We start from the raw sequence: 9,275 nt of genomic DNA on the forward strand, positions 1-9,275 counted from the left end.
GAAAAGAAGCGGCTGCCGAAACCCGGGATCGAACCAGGGACCTTTAGATCTTCAGTCTAACGCTCTCCCAGCTGAGCTATTTCGGCTGCGCGGCAATGCCCGCCCCCCCCCTCCCGTGACCCCCGGGGGGGGCCGAGCAGCGGCGGGGGCGACGCGGCGGGATGCAGCGGGACACAGCGGGACACGCCGGGATACAGCGGGACACGCGGCGGGACGCGGGGCGGCCGGTACCGGCTCGGTCCCGCTGCCCACAGCAGCGGGCGCGGCGGCGGCGCTGCCAAGGCGGTCTCTGTGGCGCAATCGGTTAGCGCGTTCGGCTGTTAACCGAAAGGTTGGTGGTTCGAGCCCACCCAGGGACGGCGGCTTCATTTTTCTGCGCCGCTACCCCCCCCGGGGCCCCGCGGCACCGGGACGCGCCCGCCGCCGCCCCCCGTCACCCGTTTTACCGCGGGCCGGGGCCGGGCCCTGCGGGCGGCCCCGGAACCCCCCGCGCCGCCCCGCGTTCCCCGCCGGAGCGCTGAGGCCGCGCACCGGGCCCGCGCCGGGCCGCTTAGCGGGTGCACCGCGCCCAGAGGTTGCCTGAAGGGCTGCGGGCGAGATGGCGGCGCTGGGCTGTGAGCGGGGCCGGGGGGAGGCCTCCGCCCTCTGCCGAGGGACTGAGCCGGGAGCGGGGACGGGGGGCTCCGGGGCCCTGAGAGGGAACCCAGCCGAGGGTTCAGGGGCCCTGAGGGGGGGCCGGGCCGGGCCGGGGGCTCTGAGAGGGAACCGGGCCGGGGGCTCCGGGACGAGGCAGGACCGCAGCTCTCCTCGGGGCTGGCTCTCATCCGTGGGGCTGAGGGCCCCGGGGAGCGGACGGGGGCCGTGGGGCGTCCCTGTCCCCTCCGGGGCAGCCCAGGGCTCGTCTCCGGGGCGGGGGCCCATGCTGAGCTCTCTGCCGAGTTCGGGCCGTTCCCTTTCCCCGCGGTGACGGTCCCCGGCCGCAGCTGAGCTCTCCCGTCCTCTCGTTGCAGGTCTTCGCCTCCCTGGGCGCGGCGTGCTGGCCTGGCGGTGAGGGCTGGGGCCGGAGGGCGCGGGGGGAGCCGGGGCGATGGCAGCCCTGGGCCGGGGAGCCCCGAGGGGGCTGTGCCGGGGGCGGGTGGGAGGGCGGCTGTTCCGTGGGGTTCTCTGCTCCGGCTGGGTTTGACCAGAGCGCTTGATTTCTCCGTGTCTGGGGCCGCTCTGCCTCCCGCGGGGAGGGCAGCGGTGCGAGCTCCTGCGGGCCGAGGCCGGGGAGCAGCAGCACGGGCGGGGGGGGCGTGCGGCCGCGTCAGACGGAGGTGCAGTGGCTTTTCTTTTCTCCCAGGCCGGGTGCGGTGACATCTGTTCACACTCAGCTGCTCCATCAGACGCCAGCAGCCGACCGTGCCGACAGGTAACGCCGGCGCTTCGGGGCAGGTTCCTCGGCTGTGCCCTCCCTCCCGCGGGTGGGCGTCCCGGGGTACAGGGGAAGAAGCTTTCTGTTTGCCGTAGCTCAGTCTGCGCACGCGTGACAATCTTTTCCTCACTTCGCTTCTTAAAAACTGGGATTAACTGGCAGGCTGCACCAGTCTGTGAGCCCTGGAGATGAGCCCGCCAGGCACCCTCCGTAATTTGGGTCCAGCGAAGAGAGGGGCTCTGCCTGAGCAACAAACTCCGCAGATCTCCCCGCAGCAGGGAGAAAAATCCCTGTGACAGACACAGCCTGCAGCAGTAGCGGAGGGTGTGAGGTTGTCCCTAAGCAATGGATAAGGGGCTGGAGCACGAGGCTGGGGAGGAGCGGCTGGGGGAGCTGGGGGGGCTCAGCCTGGAGAAGAGGAGGCTGAGGGGAGCCCTCATCGCTCTCTGCAACTGCCTGAAAGGAGGCTGGAGCCGGGGGGGTCGGTCTCTTCTCCCCAGGAACAAGCGATGGGACGAGAGGGAACGGCCTCAAGCGGCGCCAGGGCAGCTTTGGGTTGGATATTGGGAAAATTCCTTCCCGGAAAGGGCTGCCGGGCCCTGGCCCAGGCTGCCCGGGGCAGGGGCTGAGTCCCCATCCCTGGGGGGGTTTAAAAGCTGGGGAGATGTGGTGCTGAGGGACGTGGGTGAGTGGTGGCCTTGGCAGCGCTGGGTTAGCGGCTGGACGCGATGACCTTAAAGGGCTTTTCCAACCCAAATGATTCTGTGATTCTATGCACGCACCACAGATTCTTTACGGGATCACAGCTCCTTGAGGCTAATGATTGTGTTCTGCAGTTCTGCTTAATAATTGGAGACTGATACTACTGCGCCGTTTGTCTTCAGCTCTGTCCAAGTCCAGCAAAAGAGCTCAGCTGTTGTCCAGAAAAAATCCTACGTCCCCGCTAGCAAGGGCGAATACATCGTCACCAAACTCGATGACCTGGTCAACTGGGCGCGAAGGGTGAGTGGCTGACGCGGCCGTGCTCGCTAGGGAGAAATGGTATCAATTGCTTCGAGGTGCTGGCGGGAAATGGATTTGAGCCATCTCCTCCTCGGGACAAAAATAGGCTCAAAATTCTCCGCAGGGGAATAGCCGCGGTTCTTGGCCAGAGGGTGACATTTGGGGTTCTGTGTCGGACTGGGGGAGAGGCGTAACGTGAGGGCGGTGCGAAGCAGCGCCGGCTGCCGGTCTGCGCAGAGCTCTCCTTCAGAACGAGCAAGAGGCACTTTCTGGTTTTACGTAGTCCTCGTAACGAGCAGCTGCTCTGTGCCGCGGAGCAGGCCGCGCAAGCGACGCTGCCCCGAACCCAGCGCGCTCTGCCTCCGCTGAATTTTGCCTTCTCCCATCGCCGCTGCCCTTGTGCCGGGCTTCTGAGGCGCCGCTTTAGCAGCGTGAGATGGAAAGGGGAGCGTCTACGGCTTTGAGCACCTTCAGCATCTCCGAGGCCGCAAATGCGCAGATCTCCGCGCGCCTGTTTCCCCGGAGCCGCGAGTTTTGCTCTCCTGCGTAATGGCAGACGCCGTTTTTGTTTGCGATGCTCTGACCGAACAGACCTTGAAACTTTCCTTGTTCTGGTTCCTTTTCTGTCTGATCAGCTCTTGCTCTTTGGGTCACCCGCCCGGGGTCTCGGCTCCCGCTTCCCGCGTTCTTACCCGTAACCTGCCTCTCTCCCGCCGCAGAGCTCCTTATGGCCGATGACGTTTGGCCTGGCGTGCTGCGCCGTGGAGATGATGCACATGGCGGCTCCGCGCTACGACATGGACCGCTTTGGGGTGGTGTTTCGAGCTAGTCCCCGGCAAGCTGATGTCATGATTGTGGCCGGCACCCTGACAAACAAAATGGCTCCGGCTCTTCGAAAGGTACAGGCGGCGGCGGCTGCCTCGAGTGCGGCTGCGCGCGCTGGACGCACGTGGGAAGCGGTCTGAAATGTCTGTGCTCTGCAGGTCTACGACCAGATGCCGGAGCCGCGCTACGTGGTCTCCATGGGGAGGTGAGTGCCGGGACACCCTCATTGCCTCGTGCCGCCTGGGAGAAATCCGGTCTCTCTGCTGGAGCGGGGGGAGGGAGGGAGGGGAACCCGTTTCTCATTTGTGTTTCCAACCCCTTGAGTTGTATAAAGAGGCCTTGTTGCAAGTGAAACCTAAAGGCCCTGTGGTTAGGGTGAGGAGAACGATGTCAAGTCGCCGCGGACAGCGGAGTCTTCCCAGTGAGAGCCTGGGGGGGTTTCGCAGCTGCCAGAGCCCGGGGACTTTACACATCCAGAACCCCAGGGTTTGCATTTAGACGAAAGCTTTCAAAATGCTTCAGCTGCGCGGCGTGAAATCTGGCGCGGTGGAACTGACGACTCGTTCCTCTCCCGGAGCTGCTGGGGCCGAGGGCGGCCGTTTCACCGGGGCCTGGAGGGGACAGGCCCAGTTCTAGAAACGCTCGGTGCAGGCGTGGCAAAATCGAGAAGGTTTTGCGGTAGAGGGGAAGGAGCCTCCGGGCGTCCGCTTTGTAAGAGCAATGGAAGCGGTTGGGTTTGCAGGGGCACAGCCTGGGAGTGCAGCCTCCGCCGCCCAGCCGGCTCTCGTGAGGAGGCTGAGCGGCCACGGCGTAAGCCTCGGCTTCTGCTCCGTCCCCTCCTGTAAAAGCTGTCAGGGGGCTCCGTGCCCCGCGGCCGAGGTTCCCCTTCCCCTTTGCCTCCTCGCCTTCCCCGCGGGCGGCCGAGCCGCGTTTGGCAACGCGCCGAAACCCGCCCGTCTCTCGCAGCTGTGCCAACGGCGGGGGTTACTACCACTACTCCTACTCCGTGGTGAGGGGCTGCGACCGCATCGTGCCGGTGGACATCTACGTGCCAGGTAAGGACGGGCGCCCTCGGGTCCTGCCGCCGCCGCTGGCCATTCCCGCCGCGCAGGGTGCGGGCGGCAGCGCGGCCAGCCACGCGCGCTCCTGCGAGATGCCCCCTTGCCGAAACGCAGAGCGCTGCTACGTTTCGTAACGGCCTTTCCAAAAAGCGCCGTCGCTTTACCTGCTTTGAGCTAAAGCAGCCCCCTTGCTTTTGTGAACTCTGCGGCCCCTGACGCGCACAAAGCGAGGGAAATCCCAGCCCGCGTTGGGGCAAAGCCCCGTTCTGCCGGCCACGTTTCAGTGCAGGCAGCAGCCCCGCGGGCTTCCTGTTTTTCTCTCTCTCAGGTTGCCCACCCACTGCTGAAGCTTTGCTCTATGGGATCCTGCAGCTTCAGAAGAAAATCAAACGGGAGAAGAGGATTCAGATCTGGTACAGGAAATAAGCTGTTGTTTGTGACGGCCCCAGCACCGCCCGCCCGGGGCACCCGCTTGCACTCGTACGCACAATAAGTCTCTGTCCTCACGAGCCTTCCAATAAACCTCTACCGGGTTAAGACGCCCTTCTGTCTTTAATGCATCCCTCTTGTCTCGAGGGTTTTAACGCGTTTAAAAACAGAATTAAAAAGCGGGAGTTGGAAAGTGGTAACGCTCCGAGCGGCGTTGCCTGGTCTGGATAGCCCGTGAGGGCAGGAGAACGTTTGGAGTTGCCCGTCGTGACGCGAAAGCCTTGCCGTGGGCGAGGGGCTTTGCTCTCCGGCTTTGTTAGGAAGCTTTGGGACCGACGCGCGTCCAGGTGAGCCCCGAGCTCCCCCGAGCTCGCCTCTCACTCGCCGCCGGCTTTTTGTTTAGAATTCCTACAAAGGATCTAATAAATCCTTTATATCTGTGCGCGCAGCAGCCCCAAATCAATTCTATTTCTGTAACGCAAGTAAAATATTAATGTTTAAAAGCAGAATATGACTAACGAAAACGAAAGCCGCAGCGCTCCTTAGCAGGGTAGGAATAAAGCGGCCCAGGGCGGGCTCCGGTGCTGGCTGCGTCCCGGCTCCGGTGCTGGCTGCGTCCCGGCGCCTGGTGCGGCGTTCTCCCGCCGCCTGGGCCGAGGAGCGGGCCCTGCGGAGTTACGCACCCGCTTTCGGAAGACAAATGAACTGCTCTGCAACAGCGGCTGTGTCGCGTTCCTTTTTAATGGATTTTATCCCTTCTGGATAGAGAGGAGACGTCATTTGTGCGCTGTTGAACTGCAGGGAGGTCGTCGGGCTCGGAACTCACTGCGGCGAGCTTTAGCCAAAAGTATCGGGGCAGCGTCACCGGGAGCGGCTCCGGGAGCGGCCAAAATGGAAGTGCCCCCACCTGCCCCTCTCCCCCATTGCTCCCGCCTGGTTTTAGGTTACGTGGCTGGTGTGCGGAAAGCCACCCCTTTAATTTAGAGGAAACCTCTCGTCCCGAAGCCCCGAAGGCTCTGAGCTACGCTCTTGAATTGCAGCTTAATCGAGGTGTTTGGAGACGAGGGCGTCTTGAGTGGGAAGCGGCCGCTGGGACAGCGGGTGGGACCCAGCGCCAGTCCAGGAGCTCCCCTGGGCCCAGGGCGTCCGTCCCACGCCTCCGGATCAATCAGCTTCGATCTTCTCTCGTGACCTCGAAGGAGATGGGAGCTTTGCTCCTCCTCGCAGCGCACGTTGTCAGTCGTCAGCCTCCCCTCCGCCACGGGGCCAGGCTGCCGGCACCCTCAGTGCTTAACGATGGTGGGCGTGATCATCTTGTGGAAGGAGTAGTACCTGCAGTCCTCGGGGGGCACCAGCTCCATCACCCTCGTGCTGATGTTCTCCTTCTTGAACCCGGCCTCCACCAGGTGCCCTACCTGGGTCTCCTGCGGGAGAGGAGGGGCGGAAAGGAGCAGCGATGGTTTGAGCTGCCCCGATGCGAGCGGAGCCGCTGCTGAGCCCCGGCCTGCGGGGAGAGGGGACGGCGCGAGCAGCGGGGCGCAGGGAGCCCCGTCTTGGGCTGCCGTGGGCGAAAACCCTCGGACCCTCCCTCGGGTGCTCCCCGCCGAGCCCCAGCCCTCGCGGATGAGTTACGTCACCATGGAGCGCTCTGGCTCGTGCTGCACCACGGCGCGGGCGAGCGCCCGGGGATGCCGGAGGTGCCCAGGCTGACGGGGTGCCTTTGGGGACCCCGGGTCAGGCGGGGGGAGCCGGGCCCCCCCAGCCCGGGGAGGGACGCTCACCTCAAACATCTTCTCGATGTCGCTGTACTTGGTCTTCAGCAGCTCCCCCCAGGAGGTCAGGTTGCAGTAGGTGAGGACCCCGCCGGGCTGCAGCAAGCGGAAGGCATGGTCCTGCAACGGGAATCGAGGGGGGCCTGGCTCAGCACCCAGTGCGCTGCCCTCGCCTTGCGCAGCACCCCTTGCTCAGCACCCGGGCCCTGCTGTGCCCTGTCTCCCCGCGGAGCCGGACGCTGCCCCAGCCCTTCGCACCCTCCTGCTGCTCCCCTCCTGCTGCGACCATGGAGACCGAAAGTGCTGCGATGCCACCCTCACGCTGGGGACGTGGTTGGGGTTTTCCAGAGGGCGGCAGGGAGGGAGCGGGGACGGCGGGGGCTGCAGACCAACGCCCGGCTCTGGCTGTGACTCCTGAGCTCCGAAATTCTCCTCTCTGCCCTGGGAGCCCCCATCTCCCCCAGACCCCGCCGAGCCGGGGGCTCTGGCCCCTCGCGAAGGGCGGGGGGAGGCGCGGGCGCTGCGGGGCCGGGGTGCGGGTGCTGCACCCTGCCACGTTACCTTGATGAAGGCGAACTGATGGGTGTGCCAGGTCTCCTCCGACAGCGGGTAGGTGTCATACAGGATCCCTGCCCGGGAACGCCGGAGACCCTCCGTTAGCCGGGAGAGACCACCAAGGCGCCGGCAGGGCTCAGGTGCCGGGGGCAAGATCCCCCTTCGCACCCTGTTACTATTTCTTCCTATTTAAATTTGCACCCCACCTCCCTGCCCCCCGGAAGGCAGCGACGTGCGGCTCCCCAGGACGAGGCGTCGCTCCCCGGGGACGCCGGCTGCAGCCCATCCCCGTCCCTGCCACCGCGGGAGGGAGCCGGGCTGGGTGCTCGCCTGCACCCTGAGCTCTGCCGTGGGCCCCCCACCCCGCCGCCCCCTGCCCGGTCCTGCCGGCCTTGGCTGCGCGGTGCCTCACCCCTGAAGTGCCCGTCCGGCAGCGTCGGCACCACGTCCTCCCACAGCCCCTTCAGGGGCACGACCTGCGGGCGGGACGGGACGGCAGAGCGGTGAGCCCCGGCGGCAGGCGCCCACCGGCACCGCGCACCGGCGCAGCCCGCCCCGGACCTTGTGCGGCTGCGTCCTGGCCCACTCCTCCAGCCGCCGGAAAACCCCCTCGTTGCACTCGATGATCCAGTGCTCCTCGATGTCGAACTCCTCCACCTTGGTGGCGGCGATGGCCATGCCGAAGCCCACCTCCAGCACGCGGCCGCCTGGGGACGAGAGGGCAGCTGGGGGGCTGAGCCTCCCCGGAGCTGCCGGGCAGCCGGCGCGGGCCCAGCCAACGCAGAGCCCTGGGCTTCCCCTGCCTCGGAGCCCCCCAGCCCCAAACGCTGCCCCGCTCTTTCCCTGAACGGGGCTTTTTTCGGCGCAGGGTGGGAACGCGCGGCACTGCCTGCGCTGGGGCAAGAAGCCGGGAGCAGCCCCGTGCCCCCGTCCCCCGCAGCGGCCCTTTGCCCCCACCGAACCCCCCCGGGCAGCTGCAGCGGGAACAAGCAACCGCTGGCAGCGGCGCTGCCGAACCTTCCCTCCGCCGGCGTGGGGGAACGCAGCCCGAGAAGCGGCAGGGCCCGGCCGGGCTCCGCTCTGCCCCCGCGCGCGGCTGCACCCCCTCCCCACGGCCCCGGCCCCTTCGGGGAATGTGTCACCCTGACACGAGAGCGCAAGTGCCACCGCGGCCCCGCGCCCACCGGCGGGGAGCACCGGCGGCGAGCACCGGCGGCGAGCGCGGCACACGCAGTGGGGTCCCCCGGCACCCACGTCCCCCCCCAATGCTGTTCGCTTGCAGGGAAGCTGCCCGCTCCCCAGGCCCGAGCTGCACCCCACGGCACGGCCCCGAGCCCGCGGGGCCCCCGTTACCCCTCGACGCGGCCACGGCCGCCAGCGAGTGCATGTAGGGGGTCTCCCAGCGCTCCATCACCGGCTTCCCCAGGATCTCCAGGTGGGCGTCCGGCACATCGTAGCCGGCCGTCGCCTCCCGCCAGGCCGCCCGGCAATCCTCGCCCTCCGCAAAGATCGGCCTCGCCGCCGGCTGGGAGCTCATGGCTGTGCCGCCGCTGCGGGGAGGAAAGTCCACCGGCTGGGCTCAGCGGCGCCGGGGGAGGGAAAGGGGCACCCGGGTCTTGGCCGGCTTTAAATAGCCGGGGCTGGAAAAGTGCTGAGTGTGCACGGCGGGCGGGGGCCCTTCTGGGTGAAAGGGATCCCTTATCGGGAGCTGGGGGCCAGCGCGGGGCAGGCGGGGGCTGCCAGGCCCGAGTGGCCACGCACGGCGGAACCGTGGGCGGTGGAACCCCGCGCTGGGTACGGCCGGAGCGGGAGCGAGCAGCACCCCTGCCCGGCGGAGCCTGGATCAGTGCAACTGGGGGGCCCGTGGAGGAAGGGCTTTTCCCCAGGGGCTGCGCATGGTGCTGTGCCCCACACTGTGCCACGCTCTGCAGCTGTGCACGGTGCTGTGCCATGCTCCAGGGCTGTGCACGGTGCTGTGCCACGCTCCAGAGCTGTGCATGGTGCTGTGCCACGCTCTGCAGCTGTGCACGGTGCTGTGCCACGCTCCAGGGCGGTGCCCCACGCTGTGCCATGCTCCAGAGCTGAGCACGGTGCTGTGCCACACTCCGGGGCTGTGCATGGTGCTGTGCCACGCTCCAGGGCTGTGCACGGTGCTGTGCCATGCTCCAGAGCTGTGCATGGTGCTGCGCCATGCCCCAGGGCTGTGCACGGTGCTGC

At 66.9% G+C, this 9,275-nt stretch overlaps 2 protein-coding genes and 2 non-coding genes across 4 annotated transcripts; 2 read left to right on the forward strand and 2 right to left on the reverse strand.

Annotated features, from left to right (window-relative positions):
- Positions 1-13: 13 nt before the first annotated feature.
- On the reverse strand, positions 14-86 carry TRNAF-GAA (transfer RNA phenylalanine (anticodon GAA)). The gene has a single exon. It is a non-coding gene; the product is annotated as a tRNA-Phe (tRNA).
- Positions 87-285: 199 nt separating this feature from the next.
- Positions 286-359, forward strand: TRNAN-GUU (transfer RNA asparagine (anticodon GUU)). Its single transcript has one exon. It is a non-coding gene; the product is annotated as a tRNA-Asn (tRNA).
- A 143-nt stretch (positions 360-502) lies between these two features.
- On the forward strand, positions 503-4,839 carry NDUFS7 (NADH:ubiquinone oxidoreductase core subunit S7). Its single transcript, XM_087769625.1, has 8 exons — positions 503-614; positions 1,011-1,047; positions 1,343-1,411; positions 2,299-2,416; positions 3,136-3,315; positions 3,400-3,446; positions 4,208-4,296; positions 4,631-4,839. Exons 1-8 carry the CDS (start codon positions 599-601, stop codon positions 4,726-4,728), a joined length of 654 nt encoding a protein of 217 aa, XP_087625751.1. The 5' UTR covers positions 503-598; the 3' UTR covers positions 4,729-4,839.
- A 310-nt stretch (positions 4,840-5,149) lies between these two features.
- On the reverse strand, positions 5,150-8,670 carry GAMT (guanidinoacetate N-methyltransferase). Its single transcript, XM_087769624.1, has 6 exons — positions 8,412-8,670; positions 7,620-7,765; positions 7,471-7,534; positions 7,065-7,132; positions 6,513-6,623; positions 5,150-6,155 (listed from the first exon to the last, which is right to left on the reverse strand). Exons 1-6 carry the CDS (start codon positions 8,593-8,595, stop codon positions 6,015-6,017), a joined length of 714 nt encoding a protein of 237 aa, XP_087625750.1. The 5' UTR covers positions 8,596-8,670; the 3' UTR covers positions 5,150-6,014.
- Positions 8,671-9,275: the final 605 nt, after the last annotated feature.

This window comes from Nipponia nippon, unplaced genomic scaffold, assembly GCF_047370975.1.
Source record: "Nipponia nippon isolate SJK-2023a ecotype South Korea unplaced genomic scaffold, ASM4737097v1 scaffold_31, whole genome shotgun sequence".
NCBI lineage: Eukaryota > Metazoa > Chordata > Aves > Pelecaniformes > Threskiornithidae > Nipponia > Nipponia nippon.